General features: G+C 42.3%; 1 protein-coding gene across 3 annotated transcripts; it reads left to right on the forward strand.

Moving 5' to 3' along the window:
- The first annotated feature begins 1,043 nt into the window (after positions 1-1,043).
- On the forward strand, positions 1,044-25,764 carry PRPF18 (pre-mRNA processing factor 18). Of its 3 annotated transcripts, XM_054016763.1 has the most exons (11): positions 1,044-1,175; positions 3,068-3,145; positions 3,267-3,293; positions 6,033-6,137; positions 8,093-8,206; positions 14,384-14,530; positions 17,214-17,282; positions 18,764-18,904; positions 19,619-19,690; positions 21,606-21,761; positions 25,141-25,764. In XM_054016763.1, exons 1-11 carry the CDS (start codon positions 1,110-1,112, stop codon positions 25,219-25,221), a joined length of 1,056 nt encoding a protein of 351 aa, XP_053872738.1. In that variant the 5' UTR covers positions 1,044-1,109; the 3' UTR covers positions 25,222-25,764. The 3 variants fall into 3 exon arrangements, with proteins under 3 accessions (XP_053872738.1, XP_053872720.1, XP_053872732.1); XM_054016745.1 differs by lacking the exon at positions 3,267-3,293 and having other exon boundaries at positions 17,172-17,282; XM_054016757.1 differs by lacking the exon at positions 3,267-3,293.
- Positions 25,765-27,609: the final 1,845 nt, after the last annotated feature.

Raw genomic sequence — 27,609 nt, forward strand, 5'->3', positions numbered from 1 at the left:
AACCTGGGAAAACCCACTGGTTTTCCTATGAGCGATCCTTGAATGTTGTCTTACAATTACTGCAACCATTATTACTGGTTTTGAAAAGTATCTACCATGATGGGGTGGATCTAAGTAGTGAGGCGGGTGAGCTACTTTTGCTACTATGGTGCCACAAGTACTCCTCATTCTTTTTGCTGATACAGACTAACACAGCTACGTCTCTGAATTCTAGCTCTTGTAAGTTTGCTGTTGAATGGCACACGCACTCACACCCTGATGCACTCCTGTCACACGCACTCACACACTGAGGCACTCCTGTCACACGCACTCACACACTGAGGCACTCCTGGCTCATGCACTCACACCCTGACGCACTCCTGGCACACACGCTCACACACTGAGGCACTCCTGGCTCATGCACTCACACCCTGATGCACTCCTGGCTCATGCACTCACACCCTGACACACTCCTGGCACACGCGCTCACACACTGAGGCACTCCTGGCACACGCACTCACACACTGAGGCGTTCCTGGCACATGCGCTCACACACTGGGGCACTCCTGGCACACACGCTCACACCGACACACTCCTGGCACACGCACTCACACACTGAGGCGTTCCTGGCACATGCGCTCACACCCTGATGCACTCCTGGCACAGGTACTCACACCCTGACACGCTCCTGGCACACGCACTCACACACTGAGGCACTTCTGGCTCATGCACTCACACCCTAACACACTCCTGGCTCATGCACTCACACCCTTACACACTCCTGGCACACGCACTCACGCTCTGAGGCACTCCTGGCACACGCACTCACACCCAGGCGCACTCACACACCCACTAGCTCACACAATCATCGGTCACACTAAGCACAGTACATACACTCCCCTTCCCCCCGCCAGTCCAGCCAACCCCGCACGACGTCCAACGCTCGCTCTCCCTCCCGGTTGGTGGGGCTCGGCAGGGGGCGCTGCAGGCGCTCGGCTCCAGGCTCTCTCCCGCGGCCCCACTTCCGCCTAGCCCCCCAGCCTGCCCGGAACTGACGTCAGTTGTGTTGCTCCGGCGCTTCCGGCGGCGGTGTTGGAGTGGGAGCCCGGCTGCGGAGCTCGGCGCGGGACATGGACATTCTCAAGGCGGAGATCAGCAGGAAGCGGCAGCTGCTGGAGGAGAAGGAGCTAGTGGGGGTGCGGGGCCGGCGGCGCGGTGGGGGTCGGGGCTGGATCGCGGCGGGGGCCCGGGATCGTTGGCCGGTGGCGGGGAGGGGTTGCGGTGAGGCCCCGGGTGGGGGACCGGGAGTGTGCGATGGACCCTGGTTCTTGTGGGACGGTGGGGGTGGATTTAGTTCCTGCCACTGACCTGCCCCATATCTCTTCCTCTAGCGATACCCCGACAGCCCCTCCTATGATAGAGACACACACGAGAGCCCTTCTTCCCGTCATATTTATCCCCCCCCCCCCCCCAGTGCACCTTGGACTGAAGGAAAATCTGAGCCCCCTTCAGTGAGGGGCACAAAACCTTTCCCCCCCCCCCCCATCCTCAAGCTGTGTGTTATATTCTGCACTGTTAGGGGCAGGGGGAGCAGTGAGGTGGCAACACTTGCAGTTGACCCAAAATGATTTCCCAGCACACTGTGTGAAGTGGGCCTGACAACTGTTACCTGGGGGATTGGCAGCCTTGTAAAGTTTGGGGTTGCTTCCCATGAAATGGAGACAAAGGGAATTGTTCCAGGTTCTTTTCTCTTTGCCTCCCCAGGCTTTTGCATTTACATCACAGAGTTAAGCCCATTTCCTTGGTCATCAGTATATAGAGTTTTGTTGTTTACTGTGCTAGCTGAGGTAACAAACCTAGAAAAGAAGCTAAAGTTTGCTGCTCAGTTTATTGCAAATGGTCTCAGGGGGAAGTTGTTTTGGTGAACTCTGCATGAAGCTATAAAATAAAGTCTCTGAGGTGTGATCACGCAGTCCTGAGACTGGCAAAAATCCTCCTTAAAGTCAGTGTGGAGTCTGGCCAGAGTGAGGACAGCAAGATCAGGAACTTTTAATCAAACTTGTTCTGTCACACACAGCCACACAAAAACCCATGGTTACATCACCTCCACCTCGATCTGGGAATTTTGTTTAGCTGTTGCACGCATCACAACACCCCAACTTTGCTGGCTATCTGATTTATTTAGTTCTTTAGATGATAAGCTTTTATGCTGAAAAATCCAGACTTTCATGTTGTTGTTAGAAGAGCTGAGATTACATAGTAGCTGAGGATACTTTATATTAAGTATTGAGATGAGTACACCATAATATCAATTGCCATCATGGACAGGATATAGTTTTATTTCAGAGGATTTGTTGCCTTTTTGTAGGCAGAGAGAGAGACTTTTGTGCTGGGTTCTATGCACTGGGTGTTTAGGGGTCCTAGAAAGCGCTTGTACAATCACGGTTGCAAGCCGAGCTGTATTTGGACATGTCCACATGGTCCTGTCAAAAAACAGTTGTTTCTATGTGGATGCACTAAACTGTTTTTAGGAAGAAACACAACAACTAGCTATTACAGACAAATGATATCCCTGAACAATGTCCTTGTTTAGCGTAAGATAGGCTCCCTGTCTCAAATGGTTTCAGAATCTTTTAAAAAGTTAGGCCTTTTCCTCAGTAGTGACGCAGCTACACTACTAGTTGAGAATGATTAAAATGGTTTCTTACACATTCAATTTTGTAGCATAGCTAGGGCCTCATTATGCACAGTAAAGTGTGTGTGTGTGTGGGGGAAGTTGTATAAACCAGTTAAGTCCTGATAATATGAAAGCAATAATAGATAGAGCAGCTTTTTCAAACCTTCTGGGAGTTTTGTAGTGATTGTGGTATGCAGTGTACTTACCAGCCAACCAGATTGTACAATTCTTATTCATATTACTCTGATGTAGTGACCGGCGTGAAAGGAAAGTAAATTGGGGGTGCCTTTGAGAATATTTTCCTCTGCGTAAAGAAATCTAGTTGGACTGGTCAAATCTTTGAGACATTACTGAACAGAGATTGGAATCAAGTTGTATAAAACTGCAAAACTTTGTTTTTCTCCTCTCTAGGGAAACAGAAAATATTTCAAGCGCAGTGAGCTAGCCAAGAAAGAAGAGGCAGCGTACTTTGAAAGATGTGGCTACAAGGTACTGTAATTACTCCTTCAGTGGTTTGTGTGCTCACTTTATCTATATTTAATATCAACATTCTAAATATTGTTGATGATAATTGTTGTTCTTTGTTCAATTTGTCAATGTTATACATTAGCCTGTAAATGAGAAGCCACCTGGAGAGGTATGAGTTTCCTAAAACATTTTTAATGCAGGAAAAAATGCATGATATATAGCTATTAAGTTTGTGTTATGGTTTGGCTTTTTTTCTTGTGGAAAGCATGAAGTGGCTTGGGATCAAAGCTTGCCTTTTTCTTTTTAAATTGTGTTTTAGGCATGAATGCTGAATCTGGTATAGCCACCTTCCCTTATTTAAAAAAAAAAAAAAGGCTAGCCTGTAAACTAAGAACTAGTTTAAGGTCTTCCTGTTGAAATATCCCAGAGAGATCAGCAGAGACAATATTGAGTGGGTGCTTTGGAAAAACCCAGGCAACTTGTTTAGTATGCAGATCGGTTATTGTTGTTCTTGGCCCAAAAGATCCAGTGCTTGAAAGAGTCCAACACAGCACTTACTTTCTTTCAGGCAAAAATAATAGCAATCTTAAACTCAGGGTGCATTTTGAAACAAATGAGTGATCTGGAAGGCTTTGTTTATTTCCTCTTTAACAGCATCAGTTAAGTAGTTTGCTGGAATTGATGAATAGGTAGGGAGGTACTCACTTCACTCTAAATTTGGATGCTTTAATAGACTCTTGTTTAATGTTTGCTAGTCAGAAATAAAAAGCCTTGTTTTTAGTAGAGCTTTACCCTGTTGGTCAGTCAATCCAACACCCTGCTCAGATACTGTATAATGTTTGGTCTTTATAGATGTAAACATACAGTTTACTGGTAAGAAAGAACCATTGTGATCAGTATACATGCATCAGAAACTGTTCTGAGAATCTAGTTACTGTACAGTCATTTCAGCTTGGAAAAGAGGAAGAACCATAAGTAAAAACTGTACTAGGGCTAGTGGTTCTAGCATAATTTCAGTCACTTGGGATAAGAAGGCCCATATATGTGAAAGGGGGGGGATGCTTATAGATTTTTAGGTAACCAGTAAAGGTTTTATTAGTTACTTAAACTGTAGGTGTTTCCAACACTCATGTGTCATTTGAATTCAGTCCTGCATGTTTCAGATTTGTTATTTAAATGCAGGATGTGGCTGATAAGAGATACAAACAAAAGTTAGGTTACCCAGGACTGGAGCTGGAATATCTATTTTGCTACAAGAATCTTCTTGAATTAAAACATGATCTTTAGAGAGGTTTTAAATGAGCTTTCTAGTTAATTTAGTGCTTTTCTAGAGCCTCCCAGATTTCTGCATTTGAATTATTTTAATTTATGACTAAGGGGTAGAAAGCCGACTGATTTTTTTTTAAGCGGGTGCTTTGCTTTGCTTATACTGCGTTAGTAACATGTAAGCATTTGACTCACTTGTAAAGAGAAAGCACTAAAGCAAAAATAATTGCAGCAAATTTATTGCTTGTAACTTTGAGTCCAGCTGACAGAATGGCTTAAATCTTCCCTCATATGCTGCTAACTGTTTGTTATAAACAAAAAATAAATGATTGTAGCCTAGAGATTGTAGAAATTCTTCTGACATTGAGGTGTATTTCTCTTTATGTGCTTCAACTAGTTCCTTTCTTATCTTTACTTATGGAGGTTTCTATTTCCCCCCCTTGCAGTGATGAGTTTTATTTTCAGTAAGTATACTGTCCCCCTCCCGCCTTTTAGATGCTAGCCATTGGCTTGATCTTTCATTGCTTGCTGGCCCAAAACTCCCATTGATATCCGTGGGCGTTTTGGGTGAGTCAGTAATGCAAGATTGGTCCCTGTATTTGCTAGTGTAGCACTAAATACAGATTTGTGCCCTGGTCGTGTAGGTCCAAATAGGTAGACCCTTATGGTCATGCAGAGTCCTTCTAATTTCTCCTTGCAGGATTGGGGTCTTGGCCAACAACAATATAAAAGCTTCATTTATAGTCTGTCTAGGACATCCATCAAGTCATTGTTTTAGAGAAAACTAGAAACTGGAACCGGCTTAACATACAGTCAACATGCAGAGATGCCAACAAAATGTAATATGCTGTAGAATAAAATGGAAAATAAAAGTACCCTTTTAAAACCTAAGAAAGCATCTAGAAAGTTTCTACACTGCTCACCCGCATCTTCTGGTTTTTTCCTTTGTTCCAGAAAATTACCAGCATCAATCTGCCCATCTGATTTTCATTTATTTTCAACAACTTGACGTGTAACTTATAGCAGAGTTTTAAAGGACGCTGCATTGACATGAGTGCTGTCTGTCTTCAAGTACCTTTAATCATAAAAGTTACAGCACTATGAAAACACCAAGTCATACAAGTAAGAAGTGGTTCCACTTAATTCAAGAACCTCCTTTTCTGATGGAGGGGAACCGCTGATATGATGCTACAGCTATGATGAAGGGTTGGCGTGTGTTTGTTTTTGCAATGAACTATGTTCATTTGACAAGTTCTTCTGAAAGAAGCATTTCCAAAAAACAAGTCATTTTGCTGTTGGTATTCAAAATCCACTGTCTCTTTGCATTGCCTTAAAGAGGTCTCCTTCCCCATCCCTTAAAAGTGCACTTAGGGAAACACTGATATTTAATATTTAACACTGAGTAATAAGCTTAGGCATACTTCCATAGAAGGGTATACTGACATATGATTCTATCTGTATTGTTTTACTATTATTGTGAGTATGCCTAGAGGCCTGAGCACAATCAGGACCCATTGTGCTATACAATTGCATAGTAAGAAGCAGCCCCTGTTCCAGAGAGTTTACAGTCTAACTATGTATACCTTTGAAACTATAGGTGTACTTCCCTGGATTTGTTATCATAGATATTGTTATTATATAGGTGCAGGAGGAGGAGGAGGAGGAGAAACCAGTGACTTCATCAAATCCAGGGTTGGAGCTAGAGCTGGCAGAAGAGAAGTTACCCATGACTCTTTCCAGACAAGAGGTAAAATAAAATATCACAAACTAACCTGAGATTACAGCAAATGGATCTAAATTTCCCCATTAGGGTAACATTTCCTAATGCTCTGTAGCCGTCTATTCCAGGTTGTATCTGTCCTGCTACAGAATAATAGTTTTTAGTTAAATAATTGTAATCTCAGTGCTTACTGCCGTGGTTCTATTTAGTTCTCATACAAGGGCCTTCTTTTGTGATTGTGGAAAACACTGATGAGAGAGAGCAGTAGCAGTTAAATGCACTTCCCTGCCCCAAATCGCTGCATGAGTTCTTGCTTCTGCTACCCTTCCAGATGATCTTTTGAACTATCTGATGAATATGGGATTAGAGGATTGAAGGCTGCAGGCTGAATTTTTTCAAGTTCTGTTTTTCCAGCTTGTGTGTCTGTGACTTGTTAGTCCAAATCCAAATCAAGACACAAACTAGGTTTTAAAAAATCGTTATACATCCCCCCAAAAAGTTACGCTAAAGTTACTGATATGCTCTTTCACCTTTTTAAGAGTAAAAGTCTTACAAGATCATTGTTAGTAAAACAAAACCCCTCCCAGAAAAACAGTAGAGAGCTGGGAAATTCAGAGTTAAGTTAAATTTACAATAAACTTAAACATGTGGAAACGTGGAAATTCAAAGTTAAGATACCCAGAGCATCTTAGCTGTGCTCCCTTAGCATTGCCAGACACTTGTCTTCTCTTTCTGGAGTGAAGTATCGAAAATGTGCACCCTAGGCTGTTGGTTTCATGTTTGGTTGCATACATACAGTCTAGTATGGAATGTGATGTCCCATCACCATGCATCATAGCTCCACTCATAAGAACTGTAACTTCATCTGAGAGGAGTTTGCGTGTCAACATGCTAGCTCCGTATCTACTGATGTTTGACTAGCTGGCTGCCACATGGAACCACAGGGCCCGATTTTGCAATGTGTCCAAATACAGGAGTCTGTGCAAAGAACCGTGTTACAGAATGAACATCTCAAACTCTTCCAACTGCTGCTTTTCCAGACAGTCCGTTGCTATCCTAAAGTGGTGGCAATGCCAATAGCATGTCCTGTCAATCAGTGAAAGTGCTGCTTTGCCTGTATTAAACATAAGCGACCAATGGACCCTGTTGTTTGTTTGCACAAAAGGAAACCTAGACCAAGTTAGCAAATTTGCAGTGAAGGTGATGAGGGAGGCTGTGTGATTTAGCAGGTAGTGCATGGAACTCGGATTGTAGTCTTGACACTACCTGTCATTTGGTATGTGACGTTGGGTAAATTAATTTCTCTGCCTCGGTATACCATTCTTTAAAATGAGGATATGTAAGTACCACATCAGAATATTGAAACTTAGTGTATTTAATGTCTGTCAACTGCTCTGAGATCCATGGATGAAAGGCTTCATGTAAGTCAGCCTTGCAAACACATCATGACATCTTAACAGCCCAAGCACCAAATCTACTCACACACACTCATGTTGATGAAAAAGGTTTTTCTTGACCCAGTCCAATGGCTGAGTAGAATTTTGCAAAGTTTAAAAATACTGGATGGAATTTTCTCAAGCACCAAAATGATATAAATGCACAGGTACCGTGGACAGCCAATGAGATTTGGGATCTTAAGTCACTTGGTTGCTTTTAAAAATCCCACCCTCCAATCAAAGGTTTATATTCTTACATATTAGTTCAAAATAAGTCAGTAAGAAACTCCAGGAGTCTGCTTGAGATTCTAAACAAAATTTAGATCAGTAATATTTGAATTGAAATGACCTTTAACTGAAATGCTGTGGGAATTTTATATTTAAACCACGAAGTGGAACATTTTGCTGCTGCTGTTGCATTTGTAGCATTTCCCTTCCCTCCTGGCTTAGGTTGCTATTTTATGGTAAGTAAAAGAAGTGATTTGGATTTTTTTTTTCCTCTCTCTCCAATTTTGCATAAGGGAACACTTTGTTGACTCTTTGCAGGTGATTCGGAGATTGAGAGAGAGAGGTGAACCAATCAGATTGTTTGGAGAAACAGATTATGATGCGTTTCAGCGTTTGAGGAAGATAGAAATTCTTGCACCTGAAGTTAACAAGGTAAGACCAGATAAGTAACAGTTGTATGTGTAACTAGTTTTCTCTGAGCACTTACTGCACCTGAGGATTTTCATAAGGATGAAAAATCATAGAGCAATGAAAATTACCTTCAGTTCCCACCTATAAAGTCTCTGGGAGGATATTTTAAATATGATTTACTTTCTCTTGCCCTATTAAAATGCTCAAACTGGACATGTTAATTTGAAGAAAGTTTTCAGGGCTTTGAGTTGGAAAAGAGATCTCTGGAAGGCAGTAACATCAAAAGCTGTGCTGTTGCTTGCTTTCCAACTGGGGGGAGAGGGAGAATACATTATAGTCTTTTGTTCTGAAACTTTAACCTGCTATAATATAGGCATCCCTGTTTGGAGAAGAGTGTTTTGAATAGCTTGCCTCTGAGCAGAGACCGATTATTAACAGGAGGAGTGCACTGTTTCTGGTATGCAGTTACATTTTTCCAAATTCCTTACTTCTAGATTTAAAAAAATAAAACTTTTTTCCAATGTAAAGTACAGTTCAGCTCTGAAAAGTGACTTAAGATAGCATCTTAGTTAACAGATATGTTCCTTGTGTGTTAGGGTTGGTCTACACATACAGTGGCATGCAAAGCACAGATAATGCACACCTAGCTAGCCCTAGTATAAATGTCCGTGTAGATGGTGAGGCATGTCTTAGGCAGGTAGAGCAGAGTAGAGTGCCCTATATGCCCAAACCTCCAGGGTATATTCCCCACATGGGCTCTCTACACGCCCAAGCAGTGCCTCCCACCTCTACACTGCTATTTTTAGCAGTGTAATGTTCCCTGCCACAGTCTTTCCCTACTGCAGTGAAAGGCTCCAGCAGTGGGGAAAGGCTCTGCGAGGTGGGAGGCAGCAGGAAAATCCAGCAGCACCCAGCTGCCGGAGCTTTCCCCGTTCTCTCCCCCTGCCAGTGCCTTTCACTGCCGTGTCTAGCTACACACCACAGTGACAAGTGTGGATGCAGCCCGCCTTTTTCTCTGGCGTGTAGCTACATGTGTAGTGCCTGTACTCTGTATGTCGCTGTAAGGGCAGACATAGCCTTAATCAGACATGATCTCTCAAGGAAGGAGATGTGTTTTAGAGTCTGTCTACCTGGGAGTGTGTCAGAGTACACTGCAGAACTTTTAGTGCATGATAGCAAAATGCACACATTGAGTCAGTGTGTGGCAGGCTTGTGCACTGTAATTCACATCCCAGCTTGCAGCACACTGACTCACCATGTAGACAAGTCCTGAATATTTCCCAGCATACCCTGTTGGTATCTGCAACACAACTAGAAAGAGTGAGCTTCATTCTGTTCTCTCTCATTCATCATCAGCATTGTTTACTTAAGTACTGTTGACCTGAATTTTATGGGTTAGTTGTTATGGCTCGCCACTGACCGCATCCAACCAGAAGATTTATAGGTTCTTGTCCAATTCAAACTATAGGGTTCAAGAACTCAGAGAGTTCTATATCGGGAGAGGACTCTCGGGGTGCTTGTCAAAAACACTTACACTGAGGACAATACCAAATTGATAAAAACTTTGAGATTAACAAAAGAATAATAAATGCTATAAAACTTATGACTGCAAAACAGTAAAAGAATTCCAAAACTCCTGGTGGTAACATTCCTATTATAAGTACCTTAACTTAATATACTCACACACTTCCTTGGGGACCCGGTAATAGGAGGTAAAGGACCAGCCTTACTCCTGGCATGCCCGATAACACAATGGTGCTGGCTGTCCCAGTAGTTAGGAATGTTGAGTAGTTATACTATACTGCACAAGCTGAGCTGATAGTGTGACAGAAGATAGAATAATAGGTAGATAAAAAGATAGTCTATAGAATATAGGAGAACAAAGACTAAAGAGGGAACTAAAAACTAAAAGAAGCGCTCAAAGTGCTAAATGAGAACTAAAAGAAAAGCTCCCTATGATATCCTTATAAGGTATTTTATAGGATCCTGACGCTATATACTTAAGGCCCAACCTACTATACCCAAATCTTATTTCTGTACCCTAAGAAATTTATGGGTGCCCTTATCCTGTAGGTTAGTGGATTATGACACTTACTCTCTCTATATTAATAAGGATTATCTCACTTCCAAAACTGCCAACCTAGGCTCTCTTGGCAACTTCCAAGTTGTGATGTACCCTGCGGTTACCAACCGGTTGTAGACACCGGATAAACCTGTTCAGTGTTGTGTATAGTTCCTCCCTTTGGTTCCCAAAGTTCGGGGACCAAAGGTTACCATCTTTTATGCTGACTTACTCTTAACTGATTATACTTTTAGCTATTTAGTGGATCTTACTGGATACACAGCGGTAGCCTTCTTGCATTTCGGCAAAACTTATTCTATGTATAATTATTAGGAAACACATCATATGCCTCAACACATCCTAAATTCATAGGAATTAATATTGATAAAATATAAGAATGAAATGGATTAATTCAGAAAGAGAAACATATTATTTGATACAGCTGGCTGGATTAGAAGGATATAATAGCTAGCAAAGTAATTCTATGGGCTACAGTACTTAGGTGTCACTGGTTTGAAAACCCTCTCAAGCCTGTCTAAGGTCTCCATCAGGCTGCTAAACAGGGGCCCGCCACAGTCAATCTGGAACCCAGTGGTTTTGTGCAGTACCTGTGCCTTTCTTTTCCTCTCTGAAGACTTGAAGCAGGATAAACAAGACAAACATTTTAAATAAGTCTTTCCATTAATGGAAGCAGGACTGGGCTGTAAGGCAGTAAATAAAATTAATTCAGGAATCTTTTAACCCGTTTCAAGCCTGTGTAGTCATTTAGCCCCATTTCAGTAGGGTTGAAAGTAGGGCTGACGATTAATCGCAGTTAACTCACACGATTAACTCAAAAAAATTAATCGCACTGTTAAACAATGGAATACCAATTGAAATTCAAATATTTTTAGATGTTTTTCTACATTTTCAAATATATTGATTTTAATTACAACACAGAATATCAAGTGTACAGTGTTCACTTTATATATTTTGATTGCAAATATTTGCACTGTAAAAATGATAAAAAAATAGTATTTTTCAGTTCACCTCATACAGGTTCTGTAGTGCAATCTCTATCATGAAAGCGCAACTTAGAAATGTAGGGTTTTTTTGTTATATAACTGCATTCATAAATAAAAGAATGTAAAACTTTAGAACCTACAAGTCCACTCAGTCCTACTTCTTGTTCAGCCAATTGCTAAAACAAACAAATTTATTTACACTTACAGGAGATAATGCTGCTTGCTTCTTAATTGCAATGTCACCTGAAAGTGAGAACAGGCATTCGCATGGCACTGTTGTAGCTAGTGTTGCAAGATATTTACATGCCAGATGCGCTAAAGATTCATATGTCTCTTCATGCTTTGGTCATCATCCCAGACTTGCTTCCATTCTGATAATGTTTGTTAAAAAAAGAATGCATTAATTAAATTGGTGACTGAACTCCTTGGGGGAGAATTGTATTTTCCCTGCTCTGTTTTACCTGCATTCTGCCACGTTTCATGTTATAGCAGTCTCGGATGATGACCCAGCACGTGTTGTTTGTTTTAAGAATACTTTCACTGCAAATTTGACAAAATGCAAAGAAGATACCAATGTGAAATTTCTCAAGAGCGCTACAGCACTCGACCCAAGATTTAAGAATCTGAAGTGCCTTCCAAAATCTGAGAGGGATGAAGTGTGGAGCATACTTTCAGAGGTCTTAAAAGTGCAACAAAGATGCAGAAACTACAGAACCTAAACCACCAAAAAAGAAAATCAATCTTCTGTTGGTGGCATCTGACTCAGATGGTGAAAATGAACATGCATTGGTCTGGACTGATTTGGATCGTTATCAAGCAGTACCCATCATAAGAATGGACGCATGTCCTCTGGAATGGTGGTTGAAGCATCTAGGGACATATGAATCTTTAGCGCATCTGGCATGTAAATATCTTGCGATGCCGGCTACAACAGTGCCACGCGAATGACTGTTCTCACTTTCAGGTGACATTGTAAACGAGAAGCGGGCAGTATTATCTCCCGTAAGTGTAACAAACTTGTTTGAGCGACTGGCTGAACAAGAAGTAGGACTGATTGGACTTGTAGGCTCTAAAGTTTTACATTATTTATTTTTGAATGCAAGTTTTTTTGATACATAATTCTACATTTGTAAGTTCAACTTCCATGATAAACAGATTGCACTACAGTACTTGTAGTAGGTGAATTGAAAAATACTATTTCTTTTGTTTTTTACAGTGCAAATATTTGTAATAAAAATAAATATAAAGTGAGCTTTGTTTTCTGTGTTGTAATTGAAATCAATATATTTGAAAATGTAGAAAACATCAAAAAATATTTAAATAAATGGTATTCTATTATTGTTTAACATCGCGATTAATTGCGATTAATTTTTTTAATCGCGTGATTAATTGCGATTAATTTTTTTAATCGCTTGACTGCCCTAGTTAAAAGCTATTTTGGTTCAAATATCTGAAACTAACAAAAATGGCTGATTGAAGCACTCCTAATAGTCAAGAGCAATTACTGAAAAGATGGAAATACACCTCTACCTCGATACAACGCTGTCCTCGGGAGCCAAAAAATCTTACCGCATTATAGGTGAAACCGCGTTATATCGAATTTGCTTTGATCTGCCGGAGTGCACAGCCCCGCCCCCACGGAGCGCTGCTTTACTGCATTATATCTGAATTCATGTTATATCGGTTCACGTTACAGCGGGGTAGAGGTGTAAGTAGATAGCTGTACTCCAAACTATTGGAGTAAGGGAACTTGTCTCAGGGTAAGGCATAGCCTATTGTCTTATTTACAGGCCTGTGCTATTTAGAGGACAAGCATTCCTTAGCATATGAGTAAGCACAAGTTTCACTTCTTTCTGTTACTAAAAACTTAGCACCAGACTGTAATCATAACGTGTCACCTTACTTCATGTTTTAATTGCACACATTTTTTTGAATAAGTGAATTTACACTTTTCACTGAATGTCTTATTTCAATCACTGTTGTGTTTTAAAAAAGGCAACAATCTTTATATATACTTTAAAGGGGACAGTGCACAGAGGTTTGGAGTCATTGTAAATAAATGTCAGTGTTTGTTCAGGGCAGAGTAGACAGCTGGATGAGGCCCCACTGATGTATTTCTTGTGTTTGTGAGTTTATTGATCATGAAAGGTACCATACTGAAAGCTGAGTCAAGCCTTCTTGCTTTTCTGCTGAAAACATCAGTGTGCGCCGGTTGGTTTTTTTTTCTTAGTCTGTGGTCCTGTGGAGACTTATCTAGGTGGTTACTTTTAAGCATTCAAGTGATCCCATTGAGTGCATCCAGTAACAGCTGGCATGTCTGTGGGGATCTGGTGTCATCCGTCGTTTGGCCATGAAGGGAACCCTCGCAGCTCTGCTGTCACGACCCTGTTCACTCACCAGCCAGGAGTGCGGGAGCCATCCCCAGGCAGAAGCTGTTCAGCAGCAGTGTGATTTCTCCTGCAGTTGGGGGCTCATCATTCTCCTTACAGTTCTGGCCAGGGATCTCTGCTCCACTGGCCCAGGACAACCTCTGCTTCCCTTGCACTCTGGTGTCTTGGACTGCTCGGCCGCACAGGGAACCCCCCTGCAGCCCCGCTCTCAGCACTGCCTAACCTCAATCCCAGTCCTACCCCCCAAAACTGTAAAAGTAAAAATACCGTAGGTTTGGCAGAATTCAATGTTTTTCTAATTTTGGTTATTTTTATCTTTTTTCTATTATTAACTGCCGTATAGACTCGTTCATAAGCTGAATTTTTTTTAGTAAAAAGGGGAAGCACCAGAGAAGGGGGTCGGCTTATGAACGGGTATAGAGACGGAGAGGTGGGACACAGCCCCTCCCCCCCAACAGAGGGGGCAAGGAGAGGCAGCACGGCCAGCAGAGCCAGAAGGGAAGAGGTGGGGCCAGAGTCTCTCCACTTCTGGCCACGCTGCTCTCCCCCCAGCCTCCGAAGCAGCTGCAGCTCCGGGGCTGGCAGGCTGCAGCCGTACCACCCGGCCCTGCCCACCGGCGCAGGCTATATTTGTCTCCTCAGGATTTGGCCCTCAGTGAACAAATGTGGTAAGCTTCCTTTGATTATCAAAAATAAAATAAGATTGTGATTATCTAGTAACTATTTCTTCTCCCTTTCCTAGGGCTTGAGAAATGATTTGAAGGCAGCTTTGGATAAGATTGACCAGCAGTATCTGAATGAAATTGTAGGTGGTCAGGAACCAGGAGAAGAAGACACCCAGAATGATCTGAAAGTCCATGAAGAAAATACTACTATTGAAGAATTGGAGGTATGCAGTGAGGGGGTTTTAACTCTGTTTTTCAATACAGTTCTGTGTCATTGTACTGTTATAGAGAAATTTAAGGGCTGGTTTTAAACACAAGTGCTTCCCTAGAGCACCAACATCAAAGAGTACCTTTGTGATAGATGGTTTCTTCCACCAAGAGTCACATTAATACTCAAGTTACTCCCTGTCCCAAAGGACCAGTCACTTACCCCAGTCAGGTGCACCTTGGATCTCACAAAAAAGACAATGCTTGTAGCCAATCCTATAATAAACTATCTAAAGGTTTATTAAATAGGAAAAAGAAATGAGAGTTATCTACAAGATTAAAGGAGATAAACATATATACACAAATGAGTTACAATCTTAAATTTCAAAAGATAATAAAAGCTTCTGTAATAAGCAAGCTGAGGATCCCTTGCTTATGCTTAGAAAACCTTGCCTTTGAGTCCAAAGAGCATAGGGGTTAGTTAGTTAGTTCCAGTTAGTTTCCTCACTGGAAACTCAGCTGACAGGAGGAATTCACTTCCTCCTCTTCTTCACAGCCCGGGAAGGGCAAAACAACAAACATTTTTTGTCCTCTTTAATGTTCCACGATAGTCTGGTGTCGATGGACCTTCCCTCCGGGACAGGACATAACTAATTTTATTGGAGACCAGCACTTCACGCAGGTGAATGACTCTCTCCTGTCCCTTACACAGTCAGAGGCTTACAATATAAATGCTCAAATATTACCTTATATGGGATATAAATGTTATAAGTGAGATTAGTGCAGGCAGCAACTCACAAACATTCAATAGAGTCTGTACGCATACTTATAATCCTAATACCTATTTTAACAAAACTAGCACATGGGTGAGCCAGACTCCAGCTATGTGTTTGTCTTTCAGTTGAGTGTAGCCATAGCCTAAGGGCTAGTCTATAGTACTAGGGAGGGGGGGATCGAGCTAAGTTATGCAACTTCAGCTACGCGAATAACGTAACTGAAGTCAACGTCCTGAGATCTACTCACTGTGGTGTCTTCGCTGCAGTGTGTCAACGGGAGACACTCTCCCGTCGATTGCCCTTGCACTTCTCGTTGAGGTGGAGTACCGGAGATGACACTAGAGCGATCGGCACTCGATTTATCGCATCTATACTAGACACGATAAATCAACCCCGATGGATCGATTGCTGCCCGTAGACAAGCCCTAAGACTTATACCCTTAATTGTCAAACTCTTTGCAGAAGTTAATCCCTTTAACATCCCTTGAAAGGTATGTTAAAGGGCAACACCCTCATTTATAACTTGGAGCTCATTCGTCGATTGCGAGGCCAGAGGAGGCCATTGTGATCATCTAGTCTGACCTCCTGTATAACACAGGTCAGAGAACTTCCCCAAAATAATTCCGAGAGCAAATCTTTAGAAAAGCATCCAATCTTGATTTAAAAATGGTCAGTGATGGGGTGAATCCACCACAAACCATAATAAGTTGTTCCAGTGGTTAATTACTCTCACTGTTAAAAATGTACGCCTTATTTCCAGTCTGAATTTGGTTAACTTCAATTTACAGCCATTAGATCACATTACACCTTTCTCTGCTAGATTGAAGAGTCCATTATTAAATATTTGTTCCCCATGTAGATACTTATAGACTGTGAGCAAGTCACCCCTTAACCTTCCCTTTTGTTAAGCGAAATAGATTCTTGAGGCATGTTTTCCAAGAGTTATGTTAATTTAATTTTGCAAGGCTGTACAGTTTCTGGCCTATACACTCGTGTAACTAGTTTTTTTCTCTTTTCTATAGGAGTACTAATAATCACTAATTATGATGGAGAGGGGGCTAATGTTTTAAAACCTTATTTTCCATTGTTTAACTTTGTCAAATATGACCTTTTGGGTCTGTATTTGTACCAGCTCGGTCTGGGCTAAGAAGTGAATGTTTTTGGAAAGTTTTTATATTTGTTTGGCCATTTTAGCGGTATCTGAACATACATCCACAACTTTATGCCTTTAAACTGAGTTGAGGTTGAACAATAAAATGCTGTTTAAAGGGACATGACAGGTTAGGTTTTAAATTTGGGTTTTATTTTAAAAACAAAACCACAATTTTAGGAAAGAATTAAAAATTAAATTCATGAAATTAAATATATATATACACCCGAGAAAGGGTCTTTTTAAGGATTTCCATGATAGCGTTAACCACCGTGACATTTCAGGAGGGTAGTAATGTCTGAGAGCCTGAAAGTGAAGTTAAAATGAAAAACTGACCCTGTTAAGAGAAATGTAAAAAAGTAAACAGAAGCTGAATAGTATAAACGGTGGAATAACTTCAAGGTGATTGTTGAGTTTTTGGCAACATTGAGCACCCACAATTCCCATTGAAATCCATTTGAGCGATGGGTGCTGAGCACCTTTGCAAATCAGGCCAATTAATAATAGTCAAGGGATGCTTTTAGATTCAAAATCGTTCTTTAGGTTTCTGAAATGTAAAACTGGTTCTTCATCACTCAGTGTCATTCATAGTTTCATGGATGTTGATGACATGTGCTGGGTTATTGTCACTCTGTTCCCAAAATGTTTTAGACTGCTGGCTGTAAAAATTGCATTTCAAACCCCTGGTGATTCATCTGACAACTTTCCTTTTTTGACAAATATATATCACAGAAGGATGAGGAATTGCTTTGGCTTTTCCCCCCCCTCTTTCAGGCTTTGGGAGAATCCTTAGGACAAGGTGATGATCACAAAGACATGGACATCATAACCAAATTCTTGAAGGTAAAGAACTTTAACTTGGTTAATTAGTTATATTTGAGCAGTAGCAAAGAGACAGATGTGGCAGAAGATACTCAGGATAGAAATGCCGGTTGTGGTTATTCTGCATGTTAGTTTTTATTTCCACACTTACGGTGAGATTCTCAAAAGTGCTCAGCGCCCAGGAGGTCTTATTATTTTCAGCAGGAGCTGGTGGGTGCTTAGCACTTCTGAAGAATAGGTCCTTATTTTCCAGTGTTCATTAACATGGTTTTGTTATGCCTTGTCCTGTGACAATGAATTCAGTAGCAATTGTTCTTAAATTCAGAAAGATTAAGCAGGATTATGGTCACTATGTACAAATATGGTGCATACAAAAATTACCATTTTTTTAAAAAGAAAAGCAGTGCATATTGGAGAAAATGAAATTCCATCTGTTTTCACCAGATTTAATAAGGGAATTAAAGAGAATTCCACTTGCCTCCGCCTATGGCTTCACTAAGGAAACTCATGTTTAGGCAACTAGTGTAAAGTAAACTGCTTTCCTGGCAAGTAACCCACATGGCGTTTCAGTCATATATCTTGGTCCTCAGGTAACTAATTAGATTATCGAAAGTCTCTTGACCTTTGAGCTGTAACTAGTCATGTGAGTTGGTATATTGAGTGTTTTTTGACGGTAACCGGGCATAAGAATTTTAAGATAACACTGGCTCAGGATTGTTCTCTCTCTGACAGTTCAGGTATTAAAGTGAGGGCAAGTTGGACGTGTTGGCTGAGCTTTTGAGGCCCTACGTTCAATTCAGTGGTGTTTCTATGTTCGTCTGGAATGCGTTTATGCTGTAAAATTTCAGGGAATGCTGTATGCAGGTGTAGGGGGAACTGAGGGCACACAGAGCTCCTGCCATGGGGGGAAGGGTGGAACAGGGTGGGGGGCACACAGAACCCTGGGTGGTAGGGAGAGGGAAGGGTGGCACACAGCTTCTGGCATGGGAAGAGATTTCAGGGAGTCCCAGAAATAGAGGCAGATGAGAGGGTGGCGCACCGGGCGAGAATAGACAGATGCAGGGAGCTCCTGGTCAATGAGTTTGACCTGCACAAACTATGAAGCGTGGTGCCCCTAGTCATGTATTTGACTTCACATATAATGTGTTTAACATTCTGTGGGCCTTGGTCTGAAGGGAGTGCTGGGCGCGTGTCCATTCCAAGTGACCCTGAGGCTGTTGACATCTCCCATCTACATCTCTGCTTTCAATTTATAGCCCATCTTCTCTCCATCACTGATGTCCACCTCCGCATCTCCCTAGTTTCCTTCTGCCTCTCCTCTTCGTACCTTGGTACCTGCCACCTCTTATGGCATGTCTGGTTCCTTGCCTCTTTTCATTCAAGTCCCTCCTGAAACCCTGCTTTTTTCAGTTCTGACGTTTATGCTGCACTTTTATGCAGACGTTTTACTGGTGTAGCCACTAGGTGGCACCGTGGCATAAATTTACTCCTTCCTTTTACAGTTTCTTCTGGGCGTCTGGGCAAAGGAGTTGAATGCCAGAGAGGATTACGTGAAACGTGGTGTGCAGGGGAAACTAAACAGCGCCACACAAAAGCAGACAGAATCCTATCTGAGACCTCTCTTCAGAAAACTGCGGAAAAGGGTGAGGGATCTTCAAAACGACAGGACCCAGCAGGACTTCTACTAACCTCTGCTTCCTAACTGTGTAGTGCTCCTCGTTGATAGTAAGATTGACTCCAATTCCCCATCTGTACAATGGAGACAAAGACGCTAAATGACTTGCTCAAGGTCATTCAGTGACACAGTTGGGAACAGAACCCCGGTCTCGCACTTCCACTCCTCTTTAACCACTGAATCCTAGTGCCTGCCTAAAATAAATGCCCATTGTCTTCCCAAATGTCATAATGTGTATCTATGATCCAATGGGTTCCTTATGTGGTCGAGAACCTGGGTTTTATTCACAACTCTGGCACAAGTCACATAACCTCTGTGTGCCTCAGTTACCTTATTTGTACCAGTGGTTTTCAAACATTTTAGGCTACATACCCCTTTCCAAATAATGTAGTCTACCACATATCCCCATCTGAGATAGGGTCACAATATACCTATGATTAGATTGCCAAGTGTTACTAAATAAAGTGCGTTGTCTGCCAATACAGGATTTTTCTTGCTTGCCCCCTTGACAAGAGCTTGCACACCCCAGTTTGAAAACCTCTGATTTATACAATGGAGATATTTATCCTCTTTAAAGTGCTTGAGATTTGTGGCCGCAAAGCTTTGTGTAAGTGCAAAATACGATCGCTTTCAAAAGCTATGTATTGCTCAGAAGTAAAACTAATGTTTTTTCCTCTTTCAGACTCTCCCTGCAGACATCAAAGAATCAATAACAGATATTATTAAATTCATGTTGCAAAGGGAATACGTGAAGGTATGCTTACTTATAAGCTTATCAAGTGTTCAAACCATATAGTATTAATTAGCTGATATACTGTGAATGTTTCACATTTAGCTTCTCAAAGGCATGTCGTTAGAGAGAACCCATGTTCAAACAAAACTGACATCAGCCTCCGCTGGTTAGGCACCAGGTAAAGGGATGTGGGGAATTCATTCATTGTATAGTTCCTGGAACTGAATGGCAAGTTTCCAGGTTCTGGTTTGGTATTTAATTCTCAGGAAAAGAGAGTAGCTTGGAAAGAGTTTTGGATACATCTCCTGCTTTATGGTCAAACCCCGCTTGATTTACAGTCTGAGAGACGGCGTTGAAGTCAGAGCAGTTGCAAGTCCAGGCAAAATCTTGCTGTAAATGATTATATTAACTTGCAGAGGAAACTTGAATGGGAATTTCAACATTCTCTCTCAATTAATACCACATTATGTGTATGAGTGCTGTATGTAAAATATGGAACACATGGAAGACCTTGTCCCTCCCTACATCCTGTATTGGACATACCCACATCAGCAGTCCTGTACAAGCTTAAAGAGGGGGTGATATTGAGGGTAAATGATTGAAAAGTTTTGTGGACAAAGTGTGCTTAAAGGAGGAGTTTGGCAAACAAGAACAATCAAAGTGTTTGAGTGTTCTGTAGCCACCTCCAGAAATGAAACTGAAATGCCAATGGTATTTCTATACTAGCTTGTGTGGGTGGCAGGGGAAATGGAGTCTTGTAATTCCCCTCGCTTTCCCAGCATTATGAGAAGACTTGTGAGGATTTGGGGTAATCTGCCTAATAAACAAGCCTGATTTTGTCTCTCTGACTTTCTTAAAATTTGCTGGCCTAGGGCAAGTTTAATTCAAGTCACTTTAAGGCTAAAGTGTATTTTTCAGTTATGCTTTGTGTATTCTAAAAGATCCCCTTCCAACTCATTGCTAAGGAAAGCAATAGGCCTATGGTATATTATGTTGGTGAATCAGCTGTGCCTGTCTGTTTCACAGGTGCATGATTTTATACTCACTAAGTCGACTGAACTGGGCATTTTAAATACACGTCCCCCATCTCAGTTCGTAGAAAGAGTTGTCCTTTGTCACGTTCTGCTGTCTTGGATACTCTTTGGTTTGTACAGAATGGTGTACATTATGTATGCTATGTATTTAATTACATCCAAATATGTTAAAAGAATGTGAAGGTAGCAAAATCAAGCACTTGAAAATGGGGAAATGCCAGAATTAAGGCAAACGATTAACCTCTGCATCACATACCACGCTATGTCAAAGCAGGAACAGATTCCAGTTCTCCAGAGTGGAGTTCAACTTCCTTAACCAGGAGGCCATCCTTTCTCTTCCTACAATCCCCTGCCTCATTCGTTGCACATCTTCCAACTTCCTCCTACAAACAGCATCCTTCACTACACAGCCCTGGCTCATGCTAGCCTGTGCACTAAATGAGGCAGGAGTCCTGTGGAAAATATAGTATGTGATCATGTAATTCTGGCATTTCCCAACTTTTGATTGTTACAATTGCAAAAGTAAGCATTCTTTGAACATTTTGTATACAATTTCCTAATTTAAAAAAAGCCCTCAAAAAAAAAAAATTTCATTGTGTGAAATCATACTGACCCCCCAGCATGAGCTGGATATAGATCTTTTGATCTACAGCGCAGACCTCTGTTACTTGACCTAATTGAGTAACTGGTAGCAATAGTAGGTTGTTATCCTCTGGACCAATCACTAGAGCGGGGGATAAGACTCAAACTTTGCCAGGGGGTTTCACAGCTAGTTGCTGGCAGCAGAGGAATGTAGATTTCCAGGTTCTGCAGGCCAGTGGTGTATTGACTCTAGACTCTGTGCTTTTAGCCTGTCTGTCTCTCTCTGCTTTTCTAAGTATTTATAACCTTTTTTTCTTCAGGCTAATGACGCCTACCTTCAGATGGCCATTGGAAATGCTCCTTGGCCTATTGGCGTCACTATGGTTGGCATCCATGCCCGAACTGGCCGGGAAAAGATTTTCTCTAAGCATGTGGCCCATGTTTTGAATGACGAGACTCAGAGGAAATATATTCAGGTAAGGGCTTAAGGAGCGTTAGACTGGATTCCAGAGGCTTCATGTTAAAAGTTAGGAAGACCTTTGAATAGTGCAAATTTTATAAGCACAAATGATATGGCAAAAATAAAAGGTGGTAGGTACGGGCTGTTGCCTTTTGGCTCTGACCAAATGCATGATCAGTTTAATAACCAAGGCATCCTGGACCCGTTGGGGCTCTCCTGCTGTGGCTTAGAAATGGAGTCTAATAAGTCTTTTTCCATCACCTATCATGATTCTACATTACGGCTGAAATAACTACAAACACATGCCTCAGTCTCCTGGGCTCCATCAGTTTCTAACCTGTAGCATTAACATCATATATTGTGTGGCGTTTATGATACTGTTGTTGAATTGACTAAACAGTGAAACAAGTTTCCACCTTGGTCTTGTATTTCTGCAGCCAGACAAACGCGGTGGTTCTCTTAGTGTAACCCTCCTTAAAGGGACATCAACTCGAAATGGGTACAACATTCCAGGTTCATAGAGAGCCCCCTGATAAATTATGTCCTGAACTTAAAGACTGATTCCTTTAAGAATTGGTGTACAAGCTTTTCTCACCCCTGTTGATGTATGATAGGGTCCCTCAGCAGGTGGTTTCTGAGAGAATTACCCCTCTCCTGGTCCCATATATATACATGTTCGGCTGCTGCGGCAGCAGCCCTGAAGTAAAGCCCTCCCACCTTCTCTATGGGACCTGCAGAAATAGTTCCATGGGGCAAGGAACTTCCCTACTAGACAGTGACCTCTACCCTCTGGACCCTTTTGAGCAGTCCTTCCTGATGCAATACCAAGACTCCCATGGCTTCCATCTCCTGCTATGAACCATGATGCCATCTCTGCTGTCACATTACTCTGGGGGGAAAAGAAGTGTATCTTTTATCTTGCTGATCATCTGAGGAAATGTCTTCCGCACACTCCCCCTGTTTTGGACGTTCACAGAAGCCAGCGGTGGCCCTGTAACTAGGGGATGTCGCTTAAAGGAAAAGGAAGTGTCACTCAGATTGCTTTTGGGGACCCTGATTGGAGGGAGTGTTTGAAGCTCTATAAAGGGGGTTTTCTGAAATATCTCAAGTTAAGCTTCAGTGTCTTCATGCCATTCTCTCTGAAAATACTGTACTTAGAGGCCTTCAGGCACTCAAGTCAGAGGAGGGTCTCAGCCCTGGGGGCTAAAAACTGAGCTCTGATGGTGGCTTTAATATAAATTTCCTCTGTAGCCTTGGGAAGTCCCTCCATTTATGTCCCTCCTTCTCTAACGTGGGGATAATCCTTACCCCAGAGGGCAATGTGATATCCTCTTCGAGTAGCCTTCTCAAGTTGCAGCGTATTTGACTATCCTGCAGAAGTTTCTCTTCCCATTATCTCTAATACAGGGTAAATTCGTCTGCCGAGGGGATTCTTGTGTACGTCTCCCAACTGTGCAGATTTCTGTACAAATCCGTCTCAATCCTCCTTCACTGTGGGAAGAATTTTCAGGACTATGCTGTTCCACCACATGGCTAACTGTACAGCCATATGCAGGGTCAGCTTTAATTGTGTGTGCGCTTTGTCTTAGCTGCCAACACACAGGATATTCTTTAGTAGATACTGTTTGAATGTGGGTTATGCAATATCTTTGAGGCTCAGCCCAACAATATCAGGTGCACTTTGATTTGTTTGCTAGAAGTCCAGGGTTACAGCATCCAAACCAAAGGATGATCATTTAGTAATTGATAAACACCAGTAAAACACCCCTGTATTAAAATAAAATAAAATAAATGGTGTTTATCCAATAAGCCTTGGGAAAACACCAGAAATGGTAACTTGTCTCTCAGCCCTTGTCTACGTGGAGCAGTAATGTGCCCTACGGGACATGGCTTTTAAAGCGCTTTAACATATTGCATGTTAATTGGACCACGCAGACCCTGCTGGTGCGCAGTATAGGTTCCCTAGTGCACTTTAACCTAGTGCTGTTCGAAGCTGTACTACATTAAAGTGCAGTGGTTCTCAACCAGCAGTCCAGGGCCCCTTGGGGGCCCGTGATCAGGTTTCAGGGGGCCACCAAGCAGGGCCTCACTGGGGCCCAGGGTAGAAAACCGAAGCCCCCGCTCATGGGGCTGAAGCCCAGGGCCCTGAGCCCTGCCACCCTGAAGCCTGAGCAATGTAGCTTTGTGTTGGGGCTTGTGGCATGGGGCCCCAGGCAGTTTCCCTGCTTGCTATCCCCTAATGCCGGCCCTGGCTTTTATATGCAGAAAATCAGTTACTGTGACACAGGTGGGCCATGGAATTTTTATAGCATGTTGCGGGGGGGGGGGGGGGGGGGCTTGGAAAGAAAAAGGTTGAGAACCCCTGTACTTGGGAACGTTACAAAGAGTTTCCTCATTATAGTATTTACTACTGTAATGAGTAATGTATGTAATATACATTACAGTATCTAAAAAGAGAGCCCAGAAACATTTTTGGACATCTACATAAAACTCAAAAATTACTAAAAATCCCCCCCTTCCCAATTAAATTAATGAACCCCGAAAGCCAGAAACCCTTGTGATAATGGACAGCGCCAGGCCATTTCCAGAAATGTCACTTACCCCAGCTCCTACAGTGCTGGGGCTAGACCTTCTGCCAAGTCATGTCTCCTGTCAGCTAGAGGTCACGTTCCAATCTAAAGCAGCAGAGGTTGCAGAATTTATGGCAGGCATGTGTCACACCTGCCAGCTAGTGGTACCTTGCCATTGCTAGATCACAGCCTAGCATGCCACAGCCGACGCTGGGGTCACTTTACTCTTCACTCTGTGTGCTGTTCACGAGGGATTTTTTTAGGATACTGTCCGATAGCTTAGGCAGTAGTAGTGTACCCAGGAAAAGAGAGAGACAAGGTGGGTGAGGCAATATCTTTTATTGGACCAACTTCTGTTGGTGTGAGAGAGATACGCTTTCGAGCTTACACAGAGCTCTTCTTCAGTCTTTTAATTTTAAACCTGAGTTTAATATAAGAAGCAAAAAGTATAAATGGTGAAAGTAATCATCACAGTTAACCTGATAGTGCCAGTTTCCTCTCCTGGAGGAGGTAACCACTTTCCTAAGGTCTAAAGAGCTAGTGATATTTGTTGTCCCATGAATCTGTTTGAACAGTGGACTAAATTAATAAATTATGCCCCACTATTCCCTCTGCTGTTTGGAGCATTCAGCAAATCCTTTCCCTGCAATTATCCTGTCCAAGAGACGTGTCTCTCCTGGAAGATGCCTAACTTTTTGAAAAACCTGGTCACACTGGTGTGGGTCGCTTCTGTGCCCTACACTCAGAATTGACCAGGAAATAGTTAAGTTGGTTTGATTGCTGCTGGTTTATTACAGACCTTTCCTTGTTTTCTTGACTTTCTAGGGGTTGAAGAGGCTCATGACCATTTGCCAGAAACACTTCCCAACAGACCCATCCAAATGTGTGGAGTACAATGCCTTGTGAGTCCCTCGGCTGCCCACGGCGTAAATCATTTTCTGCTCTCCAAGACCCAGAGAGAGAGGAGAGAACAGCCCAGACTTTGCTTGAAATCAACCAGAAACTTGGGTTGGGCCTGGAGCAATAGCATAAAGCCAAGGGCTTTGTCTAGAGCTTTCTACAAACCACATCTATTTACATTTCTTTTAAGCACTGTGTACATTACACTCAACAGATCCTGAACCCATTTGGTATTTTTTGGGGGGGAATGGGTGGGGTGGTCTTTATTTTAATTATTCTGGAAATCATAGGGACCAAACATTATTTCTTTTCCCACAGCTCAAAAGCTTAGGTCACGGTCATCTGTTGCTTTTATTGGACTCTTTCCAATTGAGGTTGGCATGGGCAGATGATTAGAAGGAAACCGTTGAAACCGAATTCTAATTATTTCTGTAAATATGAACATTTCAGTGTCTAATCTTTCATGTGGTATTTATCAGAAAAAAGACACATATATTTCTCAGCTGAAAAGTACAGCCAAACTGGTAAAAGTTTTTGATCTTGAATGGATCTGTTTGTTTTGGTTTGGTTTTTCTGTTATGGAGCTTTTAATATGAACCTTGTGAGCTTGGAGTAAGGAATCTTTGGGCTCTTTAGGTTTTCAAGTTCTGTTTTACACATCTGGAGAAGATTGCAGCCTGCTGGACATTGCCGTTAGAATAATTAGTGGTGGAAACAAGACCTCCCATGGCCAGGTACAGTATTTCAAGCAGGCGCCGAGCTTTGCTATCATGCACCCTGAGTAGGGAGGAGTGGGAATGATGCTCCCTCATTTACCTGTACTACAGAGACAGTGGAATATTGAATGCTTGTTGAAGTCAAAGCAGTAGTGATTCCTCCATGCTCAGCAGCCAGGCTGTCCTTCCAATGTGCCTTAGCCCTGTCCTGGAGAGACATTTCCAGGGTTTGGAGGGTCGCTCGCTTTTCTTGCTTATTTAAATCCTTGACCTCTCTGCAGAGGATGCTGATTACTGACAGTGATGGGAGCGGTTTTTGTGGTAAAGGACAATTGTCCCAGTAGGAACTGGAGTTAGATCACTCCCACACAACACAGGCCACCAGAAAGCCTTGACGTGGTGACAGCTTTTAGTCGCTGCTGACCTGGGCTGGGTTCAAACTGATTTTAGCAATGAGAGAGGCTTTTTGCCCCATTACCAGTCCCATCAGCCATCAGATCTTCTGAACAGTGACATTTTTATGATGTGGACTTGTACGTGCTCAGACGCCATGGTGCTAAGAATCTGAATCATTCAGAATCCATCCCTACAAACTCTTGAAATACGACTGAGTTTCATTTAGCAGGTTGGTGCTTATTTGAGTCCTGATCCTCACTGTGAAGGGGGCAAGGGAAATGTGGTGTAAGAAAACAGTTTTTTCCTCCAAATTCATTGTGCTGTGAGGCACTGGTCCTTTGTATCTAGTTCTGCTTTCGGAAAACTTAGCAGAGCCTCTGGAGGAATCTCCTGGCCCTTCTGTAGTCTCTGGAGTTTTAAGTGCCTCTTTGGTCAGAGTAATTCTTCAGTTGAAATATGGGAACCCAAGAGAAAACACAGAGAGCTTGGAGGGTTTAAAAGCAATAAAAGCAAGAGCCAGTGAAAAGAGCGTAGGGAAAGGGCTTTAGAGAACAGACTGGGTTTTGTGGGGAGGAGTTGGGCAGTTGTCAAGAGAGCACACTAGGAAGCCTGGTTAATAACCGAGCCCGGTGGGTTTTGTACGTACACACACACACACAGCCCCTGGAGAGGGTTTAGTGCAACAGGAAATATTTATAACACCACAACTTTATCCTCCCAAATGGTTTGTTGATCTGTTCCTACCTCTTTAGCTTGACCTTAGTTTTGAACTCTCTAAATAATGTAGGAACATTACAGTCCCTGACTGAAAAGAACTGTACTTTGCCTGGAAAGGTACAGTAAGTAAATAGCCCTGGAATGATTTAAGGCAGAATGATGATATTTGCATTAGTGGGAACCAGATTCCCTTAGGGATTTAGAACACCATTAGCTAGCTCTCCCGTCCCATTCAGGCATTACCAGGATTGTTTTAATGTTGCAGCGGCTAATAGTTTAAATGGGGATGTTCCTCCTGGAGGGACCTGGGTTTTGTATGTGAATGTTGCTTTAGTCTAATCTGATTTCAGCAGGAATGTAATTTAAGCAATGTCTCCTTGCTGACAGCCCCAAAAATATGGCCCTCCCAGTCAAACGGATCCCGTGACAGAATAACTTGAGTCCCTTGCAGTTTATGGAATGGCACCGTATTGAGAGCCTAGAAACTGAAAAATACTTTCTCACGGCATTTTTATGTAAGAGCTTCCAGCTGTCCCGAGTGTGCGAGCCAGCTTCAGTCCCTGGA

The sequence above is a fragment of the Malaclemys terrapin genome, chromosome 1, assembly GCF_027887155.1.
Source record: "Malaclemys terrapin pileata isolate rMalTer1 chromosome 1, rMalTer1.hap1, whole genome shotgun sequence".
Classification (NCBI taxonomy): domain Eukaryota; kingdom Metazoa; phylum Chordata; order Testudines; family Emydidae; genus Malaclemys; species Malaclemys terrapin.

Bases quoted from the DNA above. Each gene is read 5' to 3' on its own strand.
- PRPF18 (XM_054016745.1), top strand. From the start codon at position 1,110: ATGGACATTCTCAAGGCGGAGATCAGCAGGAAGCGGCAGCTGCTGGAG. The intron at 18,905-19,618 runs GTGAGGGATCTT...TTCCTCTTTCAG, and splicing joins TCAGAAAACTGCGGAAAAGG to ACTCTCCCTGCAGACATCAA. The intron at 21,762-25,140 runs GTAAGGGCTTAA...TTGACTTTCTAG, and splicing joins CTCAGAGGAAATATATTCAG to GGGTTGAAGAGGCTCATGAC.